This window comes from Pan paniscus, chromosome 4 (genome assembly GCF_029289425.2).
Source record: "Pan paniscus chromosome 4, NHGRI_mPanPan1-v2.0_pri, whole genome shotgun sequence".
NCBI classification, from domain to species: Eukaryota; Metazoa; Chordata; class Mammalia; order Primates; family Hominidae; genus Pan; species Pan paniscus.
Window position 1 is genome coordinate 138,117,260 of NC_073253.2, and position 27,685 is coordinate 138,144,944.

General features: G+C 42.5%; 1 protein-coding gene across 14 annotated transcripts in view; it reads left to right on the forward strand.

Moving 5' to 3' along the window:
• Positions 1-27,685, forward strand: part of ARHGAP26 (Rho GTPase activating protein 26) — a 460,401-nt gene that overhangs the window by 104,201 nt on the left and 328,515 nt on the right. For all 14 annotated transcript variants that reach the window (XM_034960692.3, XM_034960694.3, XM_014345105.5 and 11 more), the window contains exons 2-6: positions 453-548; positions 2,163-2,224; positions 6,550-6,621; positions 12,469-12,570; positions 21,375-21,485. In XM_034960692.3, the coding sequence (XP_034816583.1) occupies positions 453-548; positions 2,163-2,224; positions 6,550-6,621; positions 12,469-12,570; positions 21,375-21,485 (443 nt within the window). The remainder of the gene's footprint in view (positions 1-452; positions 549-2,162; positions 2,225-6,549; positions 6,622-12,468; positions 12,571-21,374; positions 21,486-27,685) is intronic.

Consider the following 27,685-nt stretch of genomic DNA (forward strand, 5'->3'; position numbering starts at 1 on the left):
AAAGTTTGTGTTGTGAGTGGGACCTAGGGGAAATTGTTGTTGAGTCAGACTTGTGGGGGAAACTGCACTGACTGTGTGGAGGGTCAGTGGCAGAGCAGACCTGCAGGCTGTGGACACTAATGTTGGCTCTGATCCAAGCTTTCTCCCCGACTTCCTTTGGCAAGTGGATTCCCACATGTCAAACGGAGATGACAAGTTGCCTTTAGGAAGTAGAGATAGAACTTAAATTGTTAAAGCCAATATAACAAAAATATTACCTTCTAGAACAAATCAGTGCTTCATGTTATAACCAAGTGTTGACTATTTTGAATTTATATTCTTTTGTGCTTTGAAATGGACTCAGGAACAAATCCGCCTCCTAAGATATTCCTAGAAGGACAAATAAGGGCAGCAAATCAGAAAGCCAGTTTAATTTTAGTAATTCCTGATTTTTCCTGTCTTTTTCTTGCTAGATTTGTCTTCAGCGAAGCGGAAGTTTGCAGATTCCTTAAATGAATTTAAATTTCAGTGCATAGGAGATGCAGAAACAGATGATGAGATGTGTATAGGTAAGTCATAACTGTGCAGAAGATAAAAATGTTCATTGTTTGTCATAGCCTTCAGTGTCCCAGCAGAGCCTTGTTCCTGAGATAGGAAGTCTCTAAGGTTAGTAAACAAAGAAGTCCTTAGTGGAAGTGGAGGGCCAGAGATATGTGAGGATCGGAGCTTGGGGCTACTCTGGTCTTCTCGAGTTTTGGGATTGCCTCACCCTCCAGCATGCAGGAGAGAAAGCTTGAAGTTTTGCAGTGGGACTCTCCTTTCCACCTCCCTTTAGTATTTTTCTGGCTGATGACATTCTTCCCCTCCAGCCACAGTACTAAGAGCTTAGAGCATATGTAGAACACAGGTAGATGAGGGGAAATTTAGATCAGAGGTTGCAAAATGATAGGCTGAGATGAGAACACAGCCCAGTTTTCTTTGGCTCTCATTTTTAAAAATTGAATTACCATATAAATTCAATTTATAATCTAAAATTCCAGTTTTCCAGCTTCTTTGAAAAGTTTGAGAATTTGATCTACTGGCCCCCTCTTCTGACCTGGCAGCAGTTGGCTGAGCTATGCGTCTGCCACTGCCTTCAGATAGGGAGAGGAGCTCCGTATCTGGTTCTGCTGTGCTGTGGACAGGGAGGTCCCCGCCTCTCCTGTTTCCTTAAAAAGAGGCTGAGGTGGGTTACTGTTTATTACCACGGTGTGTTGCTTCACTCTTCACCATCACCTGCCTTGGTCTGTAGGCAGCCGTAAGCATGGAGGATTTGCAATGTCAAGACACCTTTCTTTGCCAGGGCCTTGTCATTGCACACTATTCTTCTATGGGCACCTTGGTTGACTCCATTAAATAAGCAAGAATTGAGAAAGTTTTATTGGATTAATTAATTCATCAAATGCTTATTGAGTTCCTGTTGCCATGCAGAACATCAGCATCTGGGGCTGAGTACAGGCAATTGGGAGACAGCTGAGAGTGGTGAAAATGTATCCTTGTAACTTGTGAATGTATGGCTGCTTTTCCCAACATGGCTCAAGGGTCTCGAGTATCCTCAGGGCCATTGCACGTAATGCTTATTGCTTTTATGAATAATTTTGGCAAAGACGACTGTTCATGTATGAGCACCATGCTTCGAGCTGCATTCTATTAATGAGTGGCTTGAGGACTCAGGAGGAACCCAAAGAGAAGCCAGAGATGTGGCTTCCAATGCCAGCAGCACTGTTTGTTTAGCTCTGGTGCCAAAGAAAAGGCTGGGTTCTGACGCAACGCCATGACAAAGGTTGAGGAGGTCGAATCCGGACAGGAAATCCTTCAACTCCTAAGCGGAACTCTGCCCCTTCCAGCCCGGGGCCTGGAAGCCTGCCAGCATCTCACCAGTCCTGGGTACTCTCAGGAACAGGCAGATCTTTTCCTTGAAGAAATCATTCCCTAGCTAGAGTGCCAGGTGGAATTAACCTGCATTTCTGGGTCATCCTTAATGGTTAATGATTAAAAAGATGAAGGGAGCCTTGGGAAGCAATTGACTTTAGGCATCTGTATGTGCCAAGGAATTAAAATCCATAACATAATAGCCAGAGCTGGAAAGGCTCCCCAAGGCCCATGACACTCCTTCCACCTCATGGCCCCTTTCTGTTTTCCAGCAAGGTCTTTGCAGGAGTTTGCCACTGTCCTCAGGAATCTTGAAGATGAACGGATACGGATGGTGAGTAGGGCTGGGCTACTCTTGGTCCCAGATAGTATATTCGTGTTGAGGGAGCAAGGGATGGGTTATCAGAAGAACTAGATTCAAATCCAGACTCTGCCATTTGAATGTTTTGAGCTCTTCAGCAAGCCTCATCTTTGTAGAGTTTGAAGGCTTTTGTAAATATTAAAGGATTACTCTGGTGGATAACTTTAGAACAACATAGTTAAATGATGTCCTTCTGAAGATTCATTTTAAGGTCTTTTCATAAGGTGTATGACTTAAGGGTGGATCTTCTGAATTATTTCACTTTTTTGGACGTCGGATTCTCTACCAGCAGAATGGGAAAGAAGGTGCCCCACTCTGCCCCTTCCCCCATCTTATTGAACCTGATCAAGAGCTCTTTGAGGGCAGGATCACTTCGCTTTTCATTTTTAAGCACCCAACACAGTGCCTGCCAGGTAGGAGGGACCCAGTAAACAGGTACTTTGTAATGAAGGTAACTATAAAAAGCTCTTCAAAGAGAGGCATTGTCCACATTTAAGAGTCAAATGCTGATCTCCAGGTTCTTAAGAGATATCTTTTGTACTAGAATTTATTGTTCTGGAAGACAGAGAGGGTCTCACTCTGTCACCCAGGCTGGAGTGCAGTGGTACCATCATAGCTCACTGCAGCTTCAAACTCCTGGGCTCAAGCGATCCTCCTGCTTCAGCCTCCTGAGTAGCTAGGACTATAGGTGTGCACCACTGTGCCTAGCTAATTTATTTTTGTTTTTTGTAGAGATGAGGTCTTGCTGTGTTACCCAGGCTGATCTCAAACTCCAAACCTTAAGTGATCCTCCTGCCTTGCCTCTCAAAATGCTGGGATTACAGGCATGAGCCACCCTGCCTGTAATTTATTCTGATATAGTTCAGCATTAGCAGATAAGAGATTCCACATCTACAGGAAGTTCCTTTGCATTTTCCTCCATATGCCTAAGATAAGAGGAATGAAGTCCCCTGCTGACTTGAAGTCCCCTGCTGCCTGTACACTGATTTTCCGCTAGGAGGGCGTGTCTTCAGGCAGCAGTGCTCTAAAGTCCTAGGAAATACTGCATCAATCAACATTTTCTTTTCTTCCCATGCTAACAGTTGGTAGTTCGAACACTATTCACCAAGATGCATTTTCTATTTTAACCCCCATGATGGCAGCAATGCTCTAAAGTCCTAGGAAATAATGCATCAATCAACATTTTCTTTTCTTCCCATGCTAACAGTTGGTAGTTCGAACACCACCAAGACGCATTTTCTATTTTAACCCCCATGATGACTCTGGGAAGTGGTATCTATATTATCGCCATTTTTCAGATGAAGATATTGAGGTTTACAGAGGTTAAGTAACTTGTCAGAGATCACACAGTTAATAAGTGATACAGTCTGGGTTCAAACCCAAGTCTGCATTATATTAAAAAATATTTAAAAACGTGGGGGCCAGGTGTGGTGGCTCATGCCTGTAATCCCAGCACCTTGGGATGCTGAGGTGAGAGGATCGCTTGAGTCTGGGAGTTCAAGACCAGTCTGGAGGCAACATAGTGAGACCCCATCTCAACAAATTTTTTTTTTTTAAGAAGACTGGCATTGTGACGTATGCTTGTAGTCCCAGCTACTTGGGAGGAGGGAGGAGGATCGCTTGTGCCAGGGAGGTCAAGGCTGCAGTGATCTGTGATTGCACCATTGCACTCCAGCCTGGGCAACAGAGCAAGACCCTGTGTCAAAAAAAAAAAAAAAAAAAAAGAAGGATTTCTTTAAAACTCCAAACAGAGTAGAAACCTCTTACCTTTTGCCCTACGGAAAGACCACTTTCTCTTGATTGCTCACTGCTGGTGCCTGAACCAGAATCAGAAGGGTGGTGGCGGCAGCAGTGGGGGTTGGTGGTGGGTGGAAGCAAGGGAAAGCTTGTGTGTTTGTGCACGTGCTGGTGCCTAAGAAAGGGAAATGATTCTTTTGAGTCTGATTCTTGGCTGAGTTAGTATTTGGGGGTGGGGGTGTGGCAAGCAAATCACCATGAATACCCTGCAGATTGCTATGGCCTGTGGTAAGGGAACAATGACTGGATTATACTTTTCAGCTTGCCTCTGCAATTTTATTATTAATGTCAGTGAATTGAGTTTCTACTGTCTGCATCTGAGTATCTGGCCGTAGCAAGCCCCTTCTCTACCTCCTTGCCCTGTGACAACTCCATCAGTTCAGTTAAGCTCAGCAAGCAAAGCCGCACCTTCTCTGGGAAGCCTTTCCTGACTTCCTGGGTTATATGGCTACCCTTGGTATTTTCTTAACATCCAGTTCGTGCTTCTGATCCTGTGTTTACCACATTGTGTCCTGATAAACATTGTACCTGTCTGTGCCCTGTAGTAAATATGAGTTCCTCAAGGGCAGAGACTGGGCTTCCATGTCCCCAGCATCAGGCAGTGTTGGAACCAAGTGGATGTTACACAGTCGTAGAATCTTAGACTAAGTGGGACCTTATTCGTCACCATCTGCAATTGCTCATTTGACAGATGAGAAAACAGGTCTTATTAAGGCTGATAGCAAGTAGTAGTATGGCTGGGCGAAGGACTTGGGGGTCCTGATTCCCAGGTGAGCAGTTGAGCACTTTCGTTTTATAAGCGACTACTTATGACTGCATTCTCAATCATGGATGTCCACTGGAATAACTTGGGGAGTTTGAAAAATACTGATGTCTGGGACTAAGTCCAGGGATTCTGAGTTAGTTGGAGTGTAGCCTAAACTTAGGGATTTTAAAAGCTTTCCAGGTGATTCTACTGCGTAGTTAAGGTTGAGAATCATTGACTTTAGGGGCTTGGCACACCTTTGTAAGCTTCAGAGACTTGCAGATGGTTTGTGGAGAAGACTTCAGTGAACCAATTTAGTAACATCAAATAACAATAAAAATCACAAAATCAAACAAATTAACACCGTAACACTCTAGTCTTAAATTTCACTCTTCTGAAATAAGTGATCTCCAAATTGAGAAAAAGGCAAATGGGAATAAATTTGGAGACTTGACTTTTTCTGTCCCTTACATTGTTCAGTTAGTTCTTTACTGTGTCCATCTGTGACTTCTGGCATTTACCCGGTTAGTTTCATTACAGTGGACATGCATGTGGTTTAGGAAAAATAATGCTTTGTTGCAGCGAGATTCCTGGAATAATTAGTTGAGCAAAGAGTGATAAATGAATGACTTAAAAGGAAAAACTGTAAAATATTGTACTGCCTTAGAAAAGACCATAGAATCTTAGTGATGGACAATTCAGCCCACTCATTTTGCAGATGACGAAATTAGAGCCCAGAGAGGTTAAATGTTTTGCCCATGGTCACACAGTTGGCAGCCAATCAAGAATTAATCCATTCATTCATTTAGTCATTCAAATATGTTTGAGTGCTGCTTTGTCTCAGCACTCTTCTTTGTTTTGGGGATAGTGGTGTCAAAGTGAGCCTTTACAAGATACTGATGTGTGTGTGTGTGTGTGTATGCACGCATGTGTGTGTGTGTATAAATGTGTAGTGTGTAGTGGTGAACCAGAACACACTTGGTAGGGGAGGGAAGTTGAGTTATGTTGGTAGTCAGGGAAGGCCTCCCTAAAGAGGTGACCTTTAAGCTGAAATCTTAATTACATGAAGGAGCTGTCCCTGTAAGGGTTTGGGAACACAGTGTCTGAAAGAATAGCCAAATGCTACGGCCCTGAGGTGGGACGAGTTTGGTGCGTTTGAGGTGCATTGGAGTGCCAGTAGGTTGGAATGCAGGACCTGAGGGGTGAGCCCTGTGAGATGAAGTTGAGAGGCAGCCAGTAGTCAGGAGGCACAGGTGTCCTGGCTCTAGTCCAGTCCTGTCTTGGTAGAGCAACACAAAATCAAGCTTGGAAGGTTTTTATGCCATCAGATGTCCAGAGGTGTTTCTTTGTTTATTTGTTTTTAACCTAGACTCAGTGTTGATCTACTTTACCCATAACTTGGGTAAATGAATATTTGCAAGAAAATGTCTCCGAAGCTTGTAACTTAGACCCCACTCTTTTACCAGTTCCCCTCTGCCCCTTCAGAGGATCGCTTACAGTTTTAGAGTTCCTCATTTTTACTTTTAAATAACCAATATTAATCATGCATGGGAGGAAGATTATCATGTTTTGAAATGATGACAGTTTTGATTTGACATGCTATTAGTTTGAAGGTTGTAAACAGTTGACATGTACAACACTGCCTCCCCAAATTTTATTTTAAGACATGGGGAGGCATCTCATGCTGGAGCTGCTGTAATTCTTTACTGATACTGCTTTTGTGTCTTCTTTCCCTTACTCTGTTGTTCTTCACCAGATTGAGAATGCCAGCGAGGTGCTCATCACTCCCTTGGAGAAGTTTCGAAAGGAACAGATCGGGGCTGCCAAGGTGAGAATTTTGCAAGCTTTGGTCTGGATTTTAGGGTGAGAGGTCTGGAAAACACAGCACCTTCTTTAAAAAAAAGTCTTCAGAAATGTCTTCAGAAAATCGAAGCCCACTTTCTTCAGAAAATCTTAGGCAGAAAACTCTATAGAGCCCAACTCATTGGTTCTTTACGGGTGACTGAAGTATGACCATCTGAGCCGTCAACCCCGGAGGGGCCATTCTGGTATTTTGTTACCTCATTATTTTGTGCTTGTTCATAAATCATCCAAAGGTAGAAACCACACCTCATTTGTGTTATTATAATAGATAGCTGTGTGCTTAGACAATTGCCTTTATTGAACAATACATTTGTTTTCGTGGAATTGTATTTTGTGGAGGTCCAGGACTTGCAGCCTAAGCAGGGGTTACAAATTTGTGCCCTGTGGGTACAGGGACTTTCTTTAAAAGGAGGCAGCTGGTACTTAGGTTTAGCTGATTTTTGTTGGGTCTGGAAATGGGCCCTCTCTTGCTGATTCTTTAAATGTTTCAAGACAAACTGAAAAGCCAGTTTTATGTGAAATTTCTTGTTGGCAAATAATTTTAAAATATATATTACCCATTGTGCAGGTCAAAAAACGACATCTGCAGGCCTGCTTCAACCTGGAGATCACCGTTTGTTATCACTGACCTGGAGGGACTGTAGCCTAAGCTTGACTAATTCTAATGTGTTCTTGAGAGACTGCAAAGGGAATCCTGTTCCTTTTTAAAAGGTGGATTCTCCAGGGCTCCTTTGCCCTGTAATAAATCACTAGGAGGGCTGGGCGCAGTGGCTCACGCCTGTAATCCCAGCACTTTGGGAGGCCGAGGCGGGCGGATCACGAGGTCAGGAGTTCGAGACCAGGCTGGCCAATATGGCGAAACCCCGTCTCTACTAAAATAGAAAAATTAGCTGGGCATGGTGGTGGGTGCCTGTAGTTCCCAGCTACTCGGGAGGCTGAGGCAGGAGAATCGCTTGAACCCAGGAGGTGGAGGTTGCAGTGAGCCGAGATCACGCCACTGACCGCAGCCTGGGCAACAGAGCAAGACTCCATGTCCAAAAAAAAAAATCACTAGGAAACTCTAGCTGGTTTGACCTTCGGTAGAGTGTTAGAGGCTACCTGCAGAGAAGATGTTTTCATTGGAATCAATGAAAGCAAAAAGATTTCCAACGTTTTCTTCCTGTTTTTCTGGAACTGTGAGTCAATTCAGCTGCGGTCTCTTACGCCACCTGCAGGGGCTTTTGGGCAACACCACCCTCTTACTTTGTGTGGATTTTGCTTAGTTGCAAAATGAGGTATTCCTCACCCCTACAACACACACACCCCTAAGTGCATCTGCTTTCTGGAAATAGATATGATTAGGGCCTGCAAAAGATGATGTTTAGTCAGGGTCTTTCAGAGGGATGGTTGATCACAGTTTGAAAGAGGGACTGTGGCAAAGACTTTCTCCCAGTTTTAGAGTATTTTCTACTAATTTTAGTTTACACATTTATGAGGAAGTGGGAGCTCACTGGTGCTGTATCAGAGATTAAGGAATGTATAATTTGCACAAAGTCTTATTCCACTAAGAATTCATACAGACTGTGAACCAGTCCAGTGATGGCAGATAATAAGCTGTGAGCAAATGCTCCCTCAGTTCCTGGCAGTGCAGGCCCCGCCCGCAGGCCTCCTCTTGGTGGCCTGGGGCCTGTGCCTCCCCACTCTTGAACATGCTTGGCAGTGGCTTCCAGGGGTTATGCAGAGCTTGGAGACTGAGGCAGAGCAGACCTGTCTGTTGAGTCATCTTTTCAGTAGTTACTTCTCCTTCTGAGCACAGATGCCTCTCTCTCTGGCCTCTTCTCTCACTCGCTTGAGGGTTACCATGGTTACCAAGGAGGTGAGGCAAGAGTCTGAGTGAGCTCCCTTTGGGCTTGATACCAGTGATCTTAATGATAGGAGGAGCTACTGTCCCCCGGGGCGGCGGCTGGGGGGTGGTATAGATGGTGACATACTAGAATAAAAGAATTTAAATAGTCACTCACCAAAGCATGTTTCCCCTCATGCATATTCTATTCTCCTATTCATTAAACCATGAATAATTATTGATTATTAAATAACTTTTGGATGATCACTAAAGAAGAATTGTGATGACATTTGGGTGATTTCTCATCCCTCCCCATTTGTCATTTTTTCCTCCTGGCGTGTCCTCCTTTGCATCACTTCACACACACATACATTTATATCATAACATTATGTAAATTTAAGAGACAACAAACAAGCAAACAACAGATCCACTTCTAGGCAACCCAGGGAGCAGTCTCAAGAACATCTCAGAGCCAGCAAGTGCTCTTCAGCTGGTTTGGGTATTGGCCAAGTGGAGGTTCTGAACTCTGTCTGTGCCATGCTAAAATTACTTTTTCCTCCTCCTCCACTCTCTGGTGCTGCTTCGGTTGCCATAACAGCCTGTTGCAGAGTGCACCGTGTGAAGGCTGCCAGGGAGGAAGATTCTTGGGCATTCTTATGCTAATGTGCTACTCTGGAGTAGGGCACGACCCCTGGTGCTTGACATAACCATGGCCCTAAGTTTCTATTTCCAAGTTTGAGGAAATTATTTTTTCCTGTATTAGAGGTACATTTGGGATGCTGGACTCTAGAATAAGTATAACAGACATAAGAGAGTAGCGTAGAGAGTGGGTCTACAGCTAGACTGTCTGAATCCAAATCTCACTTCTGCCATTTGCATGTAGACTTGGGGAGATTACTAAACCTCTTCATGCCTGTTTCCTGATCTCTAAAATGGGGGTAATAATAAAACTTGCCTCGTAGAGTTATTATGAAGAAGAAGTGAGTGAACTCCTATCAAATGCTTAAAACGGTGTCTGTCGTATAGCTACCTGAACACGAGAACAAGGTTGGTCATGTAGTCATTCAATGTTAGTGATTATATTAGATACACACAGTTCATTTGTTTAAAAAATATGTGAGAGCCTGCTCTGTGCCAGCACTGTTCTGTGCCCTGATATTTGGTGGAGAACAAGGCAGGCGTGGTTGCTGTGCTCATGAAGTAGCTGGGGTGAAAGACATCAGACAAAAAGATACAAATAAATGTCTAATTTCCAATTGTAGTAGGTTCTTGGGAGGGTTACCTTCATGGCACACGGGACATGGAAAGCAGGTGTGTTCTTGATAAGAAGGAGGCAGGTTTAGGTGATGAGCTCACCACTGTCACCACCATTGCTGACATTTATTGAGCACTTTCCATGTGGTAGGCACCCTGCCAAGCACTATATGTGGTTTATTTCATTTAACCCTAGAAATCCTTTGAGGAGGGGGTGTTCTTATTTTTATTTTGTTATATGGTCCTTGAGCTGAAAGAAGAAACCCGAGCAATTATCTAATCATCCTCAATTTATAGTTGAGGAAATTGAGTCCTGGAGAGGGATGGTGATTTGTTTCTAGCCAGTCCATATTGAGTTCGGAATAAATTTTAGGATTCTAACTCAATCCTTGACTTAACTACCCCACAGTAGACTCTCTGGAAGGTGAAAACCATCTTGTGTCCTGAGTAATGGACACACTCTCCCATCTTAAGAACATTATCTAAGCTGTAGTACTTTTTTGCTGCAGAGGTCTTATTGCTGTTTTCTCAGGACAGAAACGGCTTGCTTTTCTCCTTATTTTTTTCTCTAACTTTGGGTGTCCTCTTAAACATGGAATGTGGAGGCACAAGTTGCCAGAATGTCCCAGAATGCCAGTGACTCATGTTCCCTGGCCTTGTCTCACCTCTGGCCAGCTGGACTGTCTGGGACCAGGATTCTCCTTTTGGAGTTGCTGATAAGGATGGTGGGAGCGGATACATGTGAGCAGCATTTGGAGTTGGAGCCCCAGTTCAAAGTTGCTGGTTTCACTAATGGAAAAGAATTGCTTGAGTCAAGTCTCTTGCCTGTACCCTCCTCAAATTTGAAGGAGTAATGTGTCCTCAGGCTTTTTCTTCATTTGCTGCTAAATGTTTAATTGTTCTTGTATGTGAACAGTCTTTTAAGCAAAACTCAGATTCATAGAAATGAGTATATGTCAGCTAAAATGGATGTATGGTTATTCTGCCCACTCTGTGAGCATGTACCAGATGAGTGGTATTCTGACATAGTGGAGCTTGTTAGGGCTCCGGGTGATGGCTTCTGGCTCCGAGTGTCCTGCCCCAGGGCATTTGCACTTGATGGTTCTGCTCTAGAAGGCTCTACTCTGCTCCTTCTGTATTTCACAGGTAGGTCTCAGCTCACATCTCTCTTCCCCAAATGATGCCTTTCCTGGGTGCCCTATCTACAGAATCTCTGTGACTGCGCCCTGTTTATTTCCTTTGTAGCACTTGCAGCAGTCTATAATTATGCTGATTATTTGTTTACTGGTTAATCATGGTTCTCCTACTAGAACATTTCTACCATGAGGGTTGGGACCATTTTTGTCTTGTATTTCTGGTGCCTAAAGTAGAGCCTTACACAGAGTGGTTGCTGATTATAAATTTGTTAAAGGAATAAAGAGATGTGTCTGAGCTTCTTTATTTGGCCAGAAAATATTTTTTGTCTTCTAGGCTTTGGAGTTGCAGAAAAACATCCCTATGGGTTCAGGCTCCACATGAGTCAAAAGCAGGAATAATGTACCCAATTAGCAAATTTGATCCCGTTTATCAGCCAAGTGCCAACCTTCTTCCAGCTTCCTTGCCTGCTCTCCCCGTTGGAATGTGGAAGGAAGGCAGACTGCCTGTGACAATGTCTCAGCTGTGGTGGAGAACATGGGCTTTGGAGGCACATTGTCCTAGGCTCCAATCCCAGCTCTGTCACTCTCCGTGACTTTTCACAAGTTCACCTCTTTGGGTCCAAGTTTTCTTATCAGTCAAATGGGAGATAGAAATAGAACCACAATGACCCAATGATTCAGTGGTGGGGAGCAGGGATTAATTATGGTAATTATTTTTCATTTTGAAGACAGTAATACGGCTAATAATTTCTTAAAGAGAAGAGAAAAATAACTGTTACCCCATTACCATAACTCAGGTATTTGCCTATAAGTAAATTCCCACCTCATCTTTGTCCATAGGTAGACACACTCTATGTAGGATGCAGCAAGTTTATATAATGCTGTTTTACTTTTCTCTCTAGTTTTCCAATGACTAGTTATGCTTATTGGATGTTCCGTACTTTAATTATGCCAAATGCTATCCTTGGAAGTGATGTTGCTGCTGCTGCTTTTATTTTTCTTTTGCTAGCATAAATGGTGCCGTAGTAAACAAATGTGTGTGAAGATAATATTGTTGTTTTGAATTATTCCTCAGCTTGAAGACCTGCATGTGATATTAAGTGTCAAGAGATATTTAGGCTTACATACCAAGAAGTGTTTTTTTGGACAGTATTAAGGCTGGATCTAGCCTTAGTCTAGACTTGTCTCATTCAAGCTGTGAGGATATCTTCCTTCCTTGGTGTTAGCTTCATAGGTACCCCCACTGCTGCTGCTCCCCAGCTGCCAACCCCTGGCTGCCTTCTGGCCTTGAATATCCTTGTGAGTTAGAAAGTAGAAATTTCTGTTTCACAAAGTTCTTAGAGGGGGAATCTTGGCTTTGTCACCATTAGATATTCATATTTACCTCATTTCTGGTCTTGTCCTGGTTGGTGCCTCTCTGCTAGACACTCACACTCAGGGGGCTGTTGATGGGTGGCTGCAGGATTTAATGGGCATTACCTGAAAGGTAGGAGCTGAGTCGTCATCTGTGTTCTGAGCAGAAGGATCTTGAGAGATGGAGGCTGCTTTTATTCCTGCAACGTGTCACTCTTTTTCTTTTTCTCTTCTCTTTTCTTGCCAGGAAGCCAAAAAGAAGTATGACAAAGAGACAGAAAAGTATTGTGGCATCTTAGAAAAACACTTGAATTTGTCTTCCAAAAAGAAAGAATCTCAGCTTCAGGAGGTAAGAGACTTTATTAGTATCCTGAATAAAGTGTTCAGTTTGTACATGATGCTGTGGATATGTGCTGGTTGCTCTTTGCTAGAAAATCTTAGGGTTAGAAGGGACCTGGGAAGCCAGGAGATTGCTCCTGATCCCTCATCCAGTGCCTGATGCCTGGACTGCCTTTGTGTCCTCCCATCCCACCCCATCCTTTGTAGCTTTCCCGCCTGTCAAGGTGGAAGACACTGCTGGCCGAGATGACCACCTCCTTGTTGGGCTGCCCTGATTGCTAGATGTCTTCATTTCATAGTGACATTTCTTTTCCTGTTTCTCTCACCCTTGGCCTTAATTCTGCCCTCTGTTACTTTACCTTTTGACTTCCTGCCTCTTATCAGTGATTTGAAATGTTAGCATCTCAAACACTTTGGTTATCCTTCCTTAATATTGATTTTTTCATTATTTCAACCAGCACTTGACATTAGTTTTCTTTCTTTTTTTAAAGCAGTGCTTTATTGTCCTGTACATGTTTTGTGCTTTGGTAGTGTTGTTTCAAGAAAATACATTCTTAAATTTGCGCTTGGTTTTTCTGGGTTTGCATGGTATCTTTTAAAAAGTAGTTCACTTGGAAAGAAAAATGATGGAGCCATCACAGCCATGGAGCTGTGACCATTTTTATTTAGTTCATGAAGATTGGCATGTTAAGGGAGTTTATGCTTCTTGGAGATAGGGAGTTTCCTAGTGGAACCTCAAATTTGGCTTTAAAAATGTCATCTTATTTAACTCAACAGTTTGCTTGACCTCTCTCATATTTTTGCCAAAAGAGGCTACCGTGGCTTCCAGGCCGGCCCTTGTTTTTAAATTTTAATTCTTTTTGAGCCGATACCATGCCAGTACTTCTGTTAGGTGAAAGTTCATATGAGGACAGTAGAGTCAGAGGTTGAAAGGTTGAAGTAACTCAGGAGATGGTGGAGTTCAATCCCCTCCCAACCACAATTGGTTACATATCTTGGGATAGGAATGTGGTGTTCTCAGAACTCTTTGCTTTGAAATAAGTATTTAATCCAGTTTTAAGAGTAGTGATAAGGACCGTTACTCAACAACAATGACAACTGTAGCAGCAACAAAGGTTTATAATGGACTTTGTAGATCAGTTCTTGGCCAGCCAATAAACAGCATTGACTATTTGGTGTGTGCTTTACAAAGTAGAAAATACTAATTTATCCTTGAAGATCTTGTGCCTGAGTAGGGAAAAAGAAACAAAAGCGGAGGAAGTGCTTCTTGAAGTGGCATAGCTACTCAGGTAAATCTTGTCAAATGTGATTGAAAAACCTAAAAAATAAAAAAAAAAAATCTTATTTTCACGAGATACAAAGGCTATCCCAACTTGACATGAGGATATGGGCACTATCCCACAGACACAGATAATCCATGATAAATTTGGGATTCCATTTAGAATCTGTCTTGATGCCCTCACTTTTTAGTTATTCTTCTGGCATCACTTGGCATTTAGGATTTGGAAACTAACTTATATTTAAAGAAAAGCTTTTTGGCTGTGCCTCACAGTGACCAGGTCTGCCCAGCTCTCCAGTTTCTAAGCAGGTATAAATTATGGATTAGATGACTATGCACCATTAGTACAGATATTCAGAGTATTCAGAGTTGAGCAGGTGTGTGGTTATTCTAGCACCTGCTGAATCTGGGAGGCCCACAGCACAGTTACCCTGTAGGCATGGCATTCTCTAGAACAAAGGTGCTTCTCCACCAGATCCATTCTCTCCGTGGTCAAATATTGCAGACTTGGTCTGGAATGAGTCCAGCATTTTCTTTTAGGGCTGTGAATGTCTTCTGAATTACCACAGTGTAGGGACCAGAACGCTGGGCTGGCAAAGAGGATACCTTGCCTCAAAACCTTCTCTGCTGTGTATTTACTCCGTGACCTGGGGCAAATTACTTAGATTCTCTAAGCTTTATTTCCTTTATTTGTTAAATACTCATGAAATATCTGTCCTACTTATGTTATACATGAGAAGGCAAATATAACTGCTGCTCAAGTATAAAGTATATTTAATATAAAATGTGTAAATATCCTTATGATTGGCCTGTTCCGCTCCATTTTCTGTTCTCAAATTGGATGCCACTATTCCTGACTTTGACAGTTCTGTATTTCAGTGGATGTTTTCCATTATGCTCTTTTATTATAGTCCTTTATGTTCTTGCCTTTGACCTAGTCACACTTTCTAAGTACTTTGAGTGTAAGGATTGGGTTCCAGATCTTGCAGGTTCTGGTCTGTTCAGGTCAGTTCTCAGGCATTGCTTTTTAGTTGTACCTGAACTAAATTAAACTGTATAAAAATCTAACACTAAAGAGGTAAAGAGATCGAGACCATCCTGGCCAACATGGTGAGACCTCGTCTCTACTAAAAATACAAAAATTAGCTGGGCATGGTGGTGGGTGCCCGTAGTCCCAGCTACTCAGGAGGCTGAGGCAGGAGAATCACTTGAACCAGGGAGGCGGAGGTTGCAGTGAGCCACGATCGCGCCACTGCACTCCAGCCTGGGCGACAGAGTGAGACTCTTTCTCAAAAAAAAAACCAAAAACCAAACATCAAAAAACAAACAAAAAAAGAACAGTGATGATATTACTACTGCCACTAACCACATCAATAACAACTATAATATAGGGAAACATTTGTTGAATGCATATTTATGGCCCGGGTATGGTGTTAAGCACTTTACATGGAATCTTCTGGAATCCTCACCCTAAGAGGTTAGATGTGGTTATTACTCTGTTTTACACATGAGGAAACTGAGGCTCAGATAGGATAAATAGCTTAGTGGTAGCGAGTTAACTCCAGCACTGGCTGTGCAGCCCTTTCCCTTCACCCAGTTTGCTTTTCTACGTCTCTATCTGGGGAGGGATGTTGAGGCTCTCTTGCCTGCTGACCATGTTATTTAGTGCCGGTGTCATGATATAGAATTGGAGAGAGGGAAGGACCTTAGTGATCATCCATTTCAACTTTCTTGAATTACATTTTATGAGGGAACTGAGTTTCTTGTAGGGGTCAGGTGTTTTGCTCAAGGTGTTCAGCTATGTATTGATCATTTTCTTCACATTTATTAAAAATTCAACTTTTAGGAACATTGTTGAGCACGTGGTACACCTTTGATGAAACCTTCCACTTTGATTATCCAGAGTTGTTCCCTGATTTCAGGGTTCTGCACGGAATGCTTTTAAATTCCAGCCCATCCCTAGATCCCTGGAAGTAGAAACTACAGGGCAGTGATGTGGAATGGCACTGCCATCTAGTGGATGATTTAAACAAATGCATAGTTTTTGAATGGTAAAAAAGCTCGCCTCAAAAACAGTAGTCATTCATTCAACAAATACTCATTGGACGCTTCTGCAGAAGTCTGTCCTGGCACTGGGTGTTTTGTAGAAAGTGAAATGAAGGATCTTCTTTCATGGAAATTACAATCTAGGGGGAAGTGTCTTTTCCAAGAAGCGCAGAATGGTTGACGGGTTTAATCAAGCCAGTAGATTTATAGCTTCTCAAGTGGCAGGCAGGGAAACTGTCTTGAGCCGTCTGCAGGGTGGGTTGGAATCCTGGCTTATAATTCCTTTGCAGGGGGCCCAAGGATGTGATGGATTCTGTGGCCCACACCATTCTGGGGCATTGGCAAGAGAAGCACAACATTCCACTTAGGATTTCTTCTTCCTTTTCCTTTGGGAATGCATTGAGTTATGCATTTGTTCTTAGTTTTGGGTCACTGATGGGACGTGCCTTTGATGCTGACTGATGGCCACGTGGGGATCAATTCATTCATTCTGCATGCATCTGTTGAACGTTTATTATGGGCCATACACCATTCTGAGCACTGGAGGAGAAAAATGAAAAAATTAGACAAGGTCTTGGTTCTCATGGACTTTATATTCTAGTAGTCTAGTAGGCCAGGCGCGGTGGCTCATGCCTGTAATGCCAGCACTTTGGAAGGCCAAGGCGGGTGGATAACTGGAGGTCAAGAGTTTGAGACCAGCCTGGCCAACAAGGCGAAACCCTGTCTCTAGTGAAAATGCAAAAAAAAAAAAAAAAAAAAAATTAGCTGGATGTGGTGGCATGCGCCTGTAATCCCAGCTACTTGGGAGGCTGAGGCAGGAGAATCACTTGAACCCAGGAGGCGGAGTTTGCAGTGAGCTGAGATCATGCCACTCCACTCCAGCCTGGGCAACAGAGCGAGACTCTGTCTCAAGAAAGGAATAGATAAGAGATTAAATTGGGAGATGAGACAGAGATTTCCTGGTAACCTATTTAAAATGATGTAGTCAATGAAAGCTTCTCCTAAAGAGGTAACATTTAAACTGAGCCCAGAAGGAATGAGCTAATGAAAGGCCAGGACAATCTTCTTCAGGTTGTGAGTGTGTCGCAAAATCACAATTATTGGGTTATGCAATAGGGTAGGCTAAAATAGAATAAAAAATACAAGGCCTGGCGCAGTGGCTCATGCCTGTAATCCCAGCACTTTGGGAGGCCGAGGTGGACAGATAACCTGAGGTCAGGAGTTTGAGACCAGCCTGACCAACGTGGAGAAACCCCATCTCTACTAAAAATACAAAATTGGCCGGGCATGGTGTTGAATGCCTGTAATCCCAGCTACTTGAGAAGGCTGAGGCAGGAGAATATCTTGAACCTGGGAAGCGGAGGTTGCGGTAAGCCGAATTCGCGCCATTGTACTCCAGCCTGGGCAACAAGAGCAAAACTCCGTCTTAAAAAATATATATATATATGAAAGTGCATTGCACTTAACCATTATAAATGTGTGTTTATTGAGTCATAAAAAGTATTTCTTACTGTATGTTGAAGTTAAAATGTGTGTTTATCTAGGAGAAGAGGTTTTTGGGCAGGAGGAACACCAGGTGCAAAGGTTGTGGGAAAGAAAGGGGTTTGGAGTGTTAGAGGACAGGAAGGAGATCCAGCAGTTACTCATGTCACCATGCTGGAGCATGGTGACAGTGGGTTAGGATGGGAGGAGGTGAGGCTGGAGGGTTGGGCAGATTATTACAGAGGGTCTTGCAGACCATGGTAGAGGCCATGAGAAGTCCTTGAAAGGGCCATGAGACCATCTGATTTAGATTTTAAGGAAGATATTCTGGCTCCTGGGTGCAGAGTGGATTGGGACAGAGGGAGAGAATGAAGACAGAGAGACCAGTTAGGAGAGAAGTGTAGTAGCCCAGAGATGATGTGGCTGGTTTAGGGTAGAGCAGGAAGTGAGACCCCTGTGTTCTGAAGTGCCTGGTGACAGCAACCACTGACATGCACAGGACACTTTCCAGTTTTCAAATGGTTTACATCATTTGGCCCATTTTCTGTTGGAAACACTCTACTCAGAAGCAAGGGCTGATATTATCTCCATCTTCTAAAGAAGATCAATGACTTGAGCAGGTCTCACCAGCTAGGATATTGTAGCATTGGAGCTTGCACTTGGGCAGCTCTCTGATGTGGGAGTCAATTCTGTTTTCCTTATAGGAATTTCCTTCTGGATCCTTCTTCCCTGCCTTTGCAGATTTTCAGAATGATTTCTCCTGTTTCCCCCCTCCACTTGCAGTGTCAGTTGGCAAGCCCAGGCAGAGAGAAGCTTTGAGGCATGTGGGGTGGTTGGGAGTAGATGCATCTCTCCGTGTAAGCGTGTTGGATTTGCGCTACAAGAAGATCAAAGGCTACAGGAACACGTGGGGCTTAGCCGCAGGAGCCCAGTTGGAAGGCGTATCAGCCCAGTTGTCTAAGCAGCCACACGATGCAGGGGGTGGTGGTGGTGAGAAGCAGGACCTTCTGAAACCTGTCTCCAAATAAAGATTCATCAGTGCTCAGATATCTCCTTTCCCTGCTTGGAAGCCTTAGAAAATGCCCCCAGTCTTAGCCTTTCAGATTGGTTTGATCCAGCAGTTACTCAGCAGACTGGCTTTTGAGTATGAGAATGTCCATTGCTGTGGGAGGAAGTTGCTAGCATGAGAGACTTGAATATATTCTTTCCGGGTGTTTTATAACATATTGTGTTTTACCAGAGCTTGTAGTTTTCTCTTAACTTACTTATTTGACTAATGTCTGTTTTCTTTACTATGCTGTAAGTTCTATGAAGGAAGTTTCTTTTTCTCATGATGGTGGAATGGATGGATGATTTGTTAAGCTCTTAAGATGTCCAAGTAGCATATTGTATTTGGTATAATGGAAGTAGGGGTCTGTTCCAAGTTTCTTCTGTAGGAATGTTGACAAAGGAACACTGAAAGAAATATGCCTTTGGGAGCTGTGTCTTAGTAAAGGGTGTTATAGAACGGTTTCTGACTGTGTCATTTCTAAGGAAAACAGTGTTTTGTTTCTTACTAGCAGGATATTCATTTATATTAAAAATATATATTCACTTTAGTGTTTTGTCATTGAAATATGCTTTCAGTGTAATTATCTGCTTTGAAGGAATGATTTGACACAGACACCTTATGGAAAGGTTTAGAGCTTTATAGTGAGAGTTGAGGTACTTCCCAGCATAGCATCTTGCAACTCCATACATGGAGTTTCTCCTTGGGTGCCAGATCCCAGATCAGTGGTTCAATTGTACCTGCTCGTGGGCCTGTCCTGGACACACACCTGCACAGAGGGAGAAGTGAAATTGAGAGGGAGTGTTGAAATTTCCCTGCTTGGAGTAAACCATTGTTCTTATCACAAAGAAAGTATTTGGGACTTCTGTGAACATGGCCCATGGCCTTTTCTGAGATTCCCTGCCCTCTGACAGCTTGTTTTGTGTATTGGAAAGGTCTAGATGAGCATGGCTCTGCAGGAATTTCTTTTTCACTGTAAGAATCTGTCTCCCATGGAACCCAGGTTGTCTCAGGGTATGGGGAGACAGTGGGGACTGGTGGTTTCAGGATGATCCAAGGGCCTTGGGGGCAGATCCACCAGGACAGAAATCCCAGCTCTGCCTTATACTAGCTGTGTCACCTTAGTCAAGTTCCTTAATGGCAATGGATTATATTTTCTTACTGTATGTTAGAGATACAGATAATATCTCTTTTCTAGGAATTTAGTGAAGATTAAATAATTAAAATTAATGAGGATTAATTAAGGTAATATATGTACAGCTATGGGCATGATTCCTGGCAAAAAGTTAGTGCTCAGGTAACCATTATCATTATTCTTATTTCTGTTTGGTTTGTTGATTACTTTTAACATGTGACATACTATTTGGGCTAATATGACGTCCACTTGGCTCACCCACTTACCTTTTTTATTGATATGTAATAATCATACATATTTGTGGGGCATGTATGCTATTTTGATATATGCCTATAATGTGTAATGATCAAATCAAGGTATTTAGGGTATCCATCACCTTGAACATTTATCATTTCTTTGTGTTGGGAACATTTCATATCTTAGATATTTCATCATAGATATTATGAAATATACACCATACATCAGTTAACCATAGTCATCCTACTGTGTTATGAAATACTAGAACTTATTCTTTTTATCTCACTGTATTTTTGTACCCATTAAGCAACCTCTCTTCATCCTTCCCACCCCACCCCACCCCCCTTTTTTTTTTTTTTTTGAGACAGAGTCTTGCTCTGTCACCAGGCTGGAGTGCAGTGGCGTAGTCTTGGCTCACTGCAACCTCCGCCTCCTGGGTTCAAGTGATTCTCCTGCCTCAGCTTCCCGAGTAGCTACCATGTGTGCTACCATGCCCAGTATTTTTAGTAGAGATGGGGTTTCACCATGTTGGCCAGGATGATCTCGATCTCTTGACCTCATGATCCGCCCACCTCGGCCTCCCAAAGTGCTGGGATTACAGGCATGAACCATGGCGCCTGACTCCCACCCCTTTCTTAGCCTCTAATAACTATCATTTTACTTTTTACTTCCTTGAGATCCACTTTTTTAGCACCTACATATGAATGAGAAGATGTGATATTTGTTTTTCTGTGCCTTCACTTGACATAATGACCTCAAGTTCCATTCATGTTGCTGCAAATGACAGAATTCCATTCTTTTTCATGGCTGAATAGCAGTCTCTGTGTGTGTATTTATCCATTCATCCATTGAACACTTAGGTTCACTTCATATCTTGGCTGTTGTGAATAGTGCTGCAATAAACATGGGGGTACAGGTATCCCTTTGATATAGTGATTTCCTTTTCTTTGAATAAATACCAAGTAGTGGGATTGCTGGATTATATGGTAGTACTATTTTTAGCTTTTTGAGAAATCTCCATACTGTTTTCCATAATAGTTGTACTAATTTACATTCCCACCATCAGTTCCCTTTTCTCCCCATCCTTACCAGCATTTGCTATTTTTAATCTTGATCATAGCCATTGTAACTGGGTTGAGATGATATCTCATTTTGATTTTGACTTTCATTTCCCTGATGATTAGTGATGTTGAACGTTTTTTAATATACCCTTTGGCCATTCGTATGTCTTCTTTTGAGAAATGTCTATTCAGATCTTCTGCCCACTTTTTAATGGTATTATTTGTGGGGTTTTTTTTCTGTTGAGTTGTTTGAGTTCCTTGTATACATTTACCTTTTTAAACCAATAATCTCATTAGAAAGCTTTTTTTTGTTTTTAAAAAAATATGTATTTAAGTTGTATAATATGATGTTTCAGTACACTTTTGCATAGTGAAATAGTTACTATAGTTATTCTTCTTCTGTGTAATGCTATTTGATTTGTTTTTGAAAATTATCTCCTGAGATTTTTTTTTTTCTGACCTGTTTTCGGAATGCTATCCTTGGGTAGTGACTTGATTTTTCTCTTAAATTCCATCTTGTTTGTAGGCAGACAGCCAAGTGGACCTGGTCCGGCAGCATTTCTATGAAGTATCCCTGGAATATGTCTTCAAGGTGCAGGAAGTCCAAGAGAGAAAGATGTTTGAGTTTGTGGAGCCTGTAAGTAGATATTCAGGGTTTAATGATGTACCCATATATTCATCCCTCATTCTAACTAGTAGTAGATTACAAAATGCTATAAGTTGTTGATGAAGAGGTTGAGCAGCCCTGACGCTGTCCCTTCTGTAAGTATCAGTGCTTTGTGAGCCTGGCTGCCCTGGATTCTTCCCAGCAGCCATTCCTGTACAACACGCAGCAATGGAGATAGAGCGTCCAGCAGTCATTCTTTCCTCTAGCTACCCAGTGATGTGCCATATGATTTTCAGGTGGACAGAGTGGAAATGGGAGTCCAGAGGGGAGGGGTTCTTTATCTTGCCATGAAATAGTGATTATACCTTAACTTCCCTCCTCTCTCCTACCCTTCTTCTTTTCCTCAAATAATTCAGATGTAGTAGTCACCCAAAGACATAGTACATTTCTCTTTTTACCCTCTGGTTCAAAGCCCCTTCTCACCCCATTCAGGTATTAAAAGATGCTATATAAAATTTCTCACATGGATTTCCCACATGGATTTGTTATAAACAGAACAGCATAGAGACTCTGCTGAGTGGACCATGATGGAATTTGGAGTTGGACACTGTCCCAGTGAACATGAAGATTGCATTGTGGGAAAAGCCTGACTTTAGTTTAGGCCACACCAGCATGGTTGTGGTTTCGTTTGGACATGGTGCCACTCCACTTTGCTGGGTGTGGCACTGGTGTGGAGAATCCACAGCAGGAAGACTTCATGGAAACACCAAAATAGTATATGGACCTCAATTTAAAACTCTCGCAGACCATGGATTTTCCAGCCAAAATGCAGCCTCTGATTTAGACTCAAGCATGGCATCTCTGTACAGATAAGATTCTCTACCTAGATTTAAGAAAGGATAATTTTCTTTTTTCTTTTTTTTTTCTTTGAGACAGAGTCTCGCTCTGTCACCCAGGCTGGAGTGCAATGGTGCAATCTCAGCTCACTGCAGCCTCTGCCTTCTGGGTTCAAGCGATTCTCCTGCCTCAGCCTCCTCAGTAGCTGGGACTACAGGTGCACGCCACCATGCCTGGCTAATTTTTGTATTTTTTAGTACAGACAGGGTTTCACCATGTTGGCCAGGATGGTCTCGATCTCCTGACCCCGTGATCCGCCTGCCTCGGCCTCCCAAAGTGCTGGGATTACAGGCATGAGCCACCATGTCCGATCAAGAAAGGAGAATTTTCTTAAGCAAATAAGAATAAAACTGTAAGAAACTGAAAGAAGTGGCCGCTCTTTCTAGTAAAGAGTATTGTGTACCCCATGTCTAATTTATAAACTTTTGGGGTGGATTTTTTTAGGCATGTAGACTTGCTAGTAGTTTCATCAAGACTCCAATTGGTGGCCAGGCACAGTGGCTCATGCCTGTAATCCTAGCACTTTGAGAGGCTGAGGCAGGAAGATCACTTGAGACCAAGAGTTTGAGATCAGCCTGGGCAACTGGGCAACATAGTGAGACTCCATCTCTTAAAAAAAAAAAAGATTCCAATTGGCTTTGGAACCTTATGTCTACATCTTTTACTATGCTAGAACTATAATTTCTGGATACCACTCCCAGCTACCTCATTTGGCAGATTCCTTAAAGTCAATTACTTCAGTCTCCATATATGAATATTAAAACCTTAGACCTAACTTCCAGCAGTGGTTTCAGTCAAGGTCCCAAGTCAAAAATCCCCATCTTTCCACAGGGTCTGTTAGGTGTGAGCAGCTATCTGTCAGATAAAGCAGCCTTATTGATTTTCCTGCTTAAAGCACAAACTGGCCTTTCAAGCAGGTTTACTGAAGACTTGCTTCCTGTGGTCAGGGCAGGAATTCAAATGCTGTCACATAGAATTTGCCTTTAGCATTATTTTTATTTGCTTTTGCCAGACTTTCTAGAGAAAAAGAACAGTGCATTTCTAATAATCTTTATATATACTTCGATTAATATTATTCCAAATTTGCTTGCTTTTGATGAATTTTTTTTTTGTAATTGGCCCATCCAGCTTTTTTGAGGTGAGTGTTTTGTTATCCACTTTGATCTCTCAGTAGGTGTACCTAGTGAGTCAGGTATTTTATCTGTTGGCTTTTGCTGAACGGTATCCACAAAACCTCATACAACAATAGATGTTTACTTCTCACACATCAGTGAGGTTCAGCGAGCTTAGGCTGGGCTCAGCTGGTTAGCTTTGCTGATCTAAATGGGTTTTCCTCCTCCTTCTTCTCCTTCTTTTGTCTCTCCTCCACCTCTTCCTTCCTTCTGTTTTGAGAAAAGAAATCTCTAAAGATTTACCATTCCATTTCCTGGCATTCTGTTGTAGTGTGTCCATGTCTTAGGGAGTTTTCACTTTAAGAAGCAGTAGCATCATGGTTAAGGATTCTAGAGCTAGACTCCCTGAATTTAAATCCCAGCCTAGCCATTTACTAGCTGTGTGTTCTTGGGCAAGTTATTTCTCTGAGCCTTACTTTCCCCATCTGCAGAATGGGGATAGTAATATCACCTACTTTATAAAGTTGTATGAGGATTGACTGAGTGTTTATCCATGTGAGGTGCTTAGAACAGAACCTGATTAGAACCAAATAAAAACTTAGCAATTATTATTTTTTATTTAAGCAAATGAGTGAAGTACCAATATTAACAGGGCCTACCTGTTTTAATATAAACAGTTTTGGTAGCTTTAAAAGTATGTATTTATTGAATACCATAGAAAATGCTGAAAACCCAGGTGCTGTGGCTGAGGCATTCACAGCCTCACTGGAGTAAGCAAGATGTGTGTAGTAGAGAGCTAGTCAAGGTAGCAAGCAGTTCAGTGACAGCTTGGACAGGATGGATGCTATAGATGTGACAGAGGGATTTAAAAGTATAACCATCGTAGTGTGCAGATATTTTTCAGTTCATACAGTGAGAAACCTGGAGAGCTAATGAAAAGAAATTTTCAGTCTCATGTTAGGACAGAGATAGTAATAGGGATTTGCCCAAAGTTAAACTAAATGCTGAGAGGCTGGATATAGGATTCAGATGTTTGGCCTTTGCTTTTCTACAGAAGTTATTGTCTCTGCACATCAGCTTCTAGGCAGGTCAGTGGCTTCAGGAGCTGGGGATGGGGAGAAGGTATTCATACAGTGAAAAAGCTACTGATGAGATCAGTGATTCTCAGTGTTAGACATGCACATTCTCAGGCTTCACTCCAGACCTGAAATTTAAGGGAGGGGCCCAGTAGCCTGTAGTTTAGTAAACCTTCCCCGTGATTCAGCTGCACATTTCAGTTTGAGCCAGTGGCCTAGATTATACAAAGGAAGAACATGAAATAACAATTGATGATATTATCTGAAACTGTCATGTACCGTGCTAAGCGCTTTACCTACAGTATGTCAGTCAAACCTTATAACATCTCTGAGGGTAAGTACTGTTTTTATCCCAATTTTCAGATGAAGAAATTGAAACAAAAAGTTTCTTTACCTGTCCAACATCATATCTAGTAAATAGCAGAGCTGGAAGGGTCTGACTTTTCATCTCCATGAAATAGCATTTGATTGCTTACAGGTGGGAAAGAAACCAGCAAGAAATCTATTGAACTAAATTGCTGGAGTGGGTATTCATATTTGAGTTGGTTACAGTCAAGGGAATCTTCCAGTCATGTAAGGGACCTCTATGCAAATCAACCGTGTTCATTTGTTTCTTGAAAGTAACTTCAAGTACCAGGATATTATTGACCTTCAGAAAAAGAAACAGTTGTAGTATTCCCAAGGAAGAAAAATCAGACTTCTGGGATCTAAATCAGATCTTCTGGGATATATATATATATATATATATATATATATATACACATACACACACACACACACACACATACACACACGTACATATACATATATATATGTATATGTATGTATATATTTGCACTGGAAGCTTTAATTTTCTTGTCACAGTACTAAATGTTCTTGAGATTTGGATTGCAGATAATGACATATTGACTCCATGAAGGTGAAGCCACATTCCCTCTGTTCCCTGAGTTTTCGTAATTGAAGGTTGGCTAATGCCCCAGAGAACTCATTCTCCATGTTCATTAGGCCTGCATCCTCCGAGTTTTACGTCCTGAATATTTCTTGGTGCAGTGTCTCTTCCTCTCCTTTCCCTCTGCTTCTGTCCCATTGCAGGCCTTCATTCTTTTCTTTGGACTTTGCATTCTGCCTTGGGCCTCCGCCTTCTCCAGTCTGGCCTGGACCAGAATGCACCTTCTAACACGTCAGTCTGATTCTCTCTCTCTCTCTCATTTGCCAAGAAGCTCCTGACAGCACTCCTGTGCTAAGCCCATTACATGGATGATCTGAATTAATCTTCACTGCAACTCTGTGCAATAGTAAAAACCACTGTTATCCTCCTGTCAAAGATGAGTTAAAGGGAGTTATGTGGCTTAGCCCCCTCAGCTTTTCATCACTCTACTAGCTGCCCTTCTCTTTGTTGCCTGTGTGGATGATTCTTGGTAGCTGTATTAGTTTGCTAGGGCTGCTGTAACAAAGTACCACAAATTGGGTGTCTTAGAACAACAGAAATCTGTTGTCTCACAGTTCTAAAGCCTAGAAGTCTGAAGTCAAGGTTTTGGCACCAAGATCCCTCTGAAACCTGCAGTGAAAGGTGACTTCCTTTCCTCCTAGCTTCCCGTGGCTTGTGATCATGTTTGGCATTTCTTGGCTTATAGATGCCTCCCTCCAGTCCTTCATCCTCACATGGCCATGGATGTCTGTGTGTCCACATTTTCACCTTTCTAAGGACACCAGCTATGGCATCTTTGTAAAAGTACTAGGGCCCACCCTAATGTCCTCATTTAACTTGATTACCCATGTAAAGACCCTATTTCCAAGTAAAATCACCTTCAGAGGTATTAGGACTTCCACATATCTTTTTTTGGGGGACACAGTTTAACCCAGTAAAGTAGGTCTGTTCTATGAATGGTGACAATCCAGAGTGATGCAGCCAGCATTAACTTGGGCAATTAGATTTTTGCTTTTTAAAATGAAAAAAATAAATTATGTTGTCAGCTAGGAAGTAGGAATAGGTTTTGCTTATGGTTATTCTTTTAGGATAACAAGGATAGAGAAGGAGGCACAGGGAGGCGGGAAAGATCTTTCCTATGTCAGGCTGTGATGTTGTGGTTACCCCGTGGACAGCTGACCCCTCTTATTTGATAACCAGGTGGGACTGCAGCAAGCTCTTCCTCCTAGTGTTTGGGTAGAAGCATTTCTTTGAAGCAGACAGCTCCCCCATCTCTGGAGTCCCGTGGGCTTCATCCTGCCCCCTGAGGAGTGGCCTTTCATTTCCCACTTTGTAATACTTCAAAGGTTCATATAGTGTTGGGGGTGGGGGAGAGAAAAGGTGCTGGGAGGAGAGAGGCAAGGGGGAAGTGGGCCAAAAATAGCAATATGTTAAGGAGTCATTTCCCATAAAAAAATGGACAATCAAGGCATGAGACTAAAGGAGGAAAAACAAAGTAAATATTAGTAACTCCCTGCCTTTGGGGAGCACTTGTGGGTATGCCCAGGTGGCATCTTAGTGAGCTGTTTGAGAATATTTAATTACCCCGAGCAAGAGAGGCTCTGTTTACTCTAAGTGAAGGATAAATCATAGTTAATAGGAGGAATGACCTTGGAATTAGCTGCTTATCTTCTGCGTTATTCTCAAGTCAGGGGTAGTGTCATGCCTTGGAAAGGCGATGGGGCAGGGCATTTGCAGATAGCAGGGAGAGCAGAGTTAAGAAGAGGCAAAACAGTTTTCACTGTGACTGCTGGGACTCGGTTTGGCAGAGGAGCCTCCTCTCCTCTGTTATTGGAGCCATCTAAAAGGAAAGGTATGGGTCTTCCTCTCAGAAAAGTATTTTGTATAGAATAAGCCCAAAGCCTTCGGCCGTCTTTGAAGAAAAGCATTCATTATCAGTCTAGTGACTCGATGGGGCTTACCACTCATTCATGGATTTATGTTAGGGGTCTGTATATGGTGCCACTGGATAGTTTTATAGCCAGAGGACTCAGCAATGCCTACTCTCCCACCACCCATGAGAATCTAAGGGGATAGATGGGCCGGGGACAGTGGCAATGGGAAGTTAAGGGCCATATTGTCATAATCTGGGTTTTATCTTCACAGGGCCCAGATCTTTGATTAAACTGGGCTGGCCTGCCCTCTGAGTTTAGGTCCAGTGCTATATACCTTTGTGCT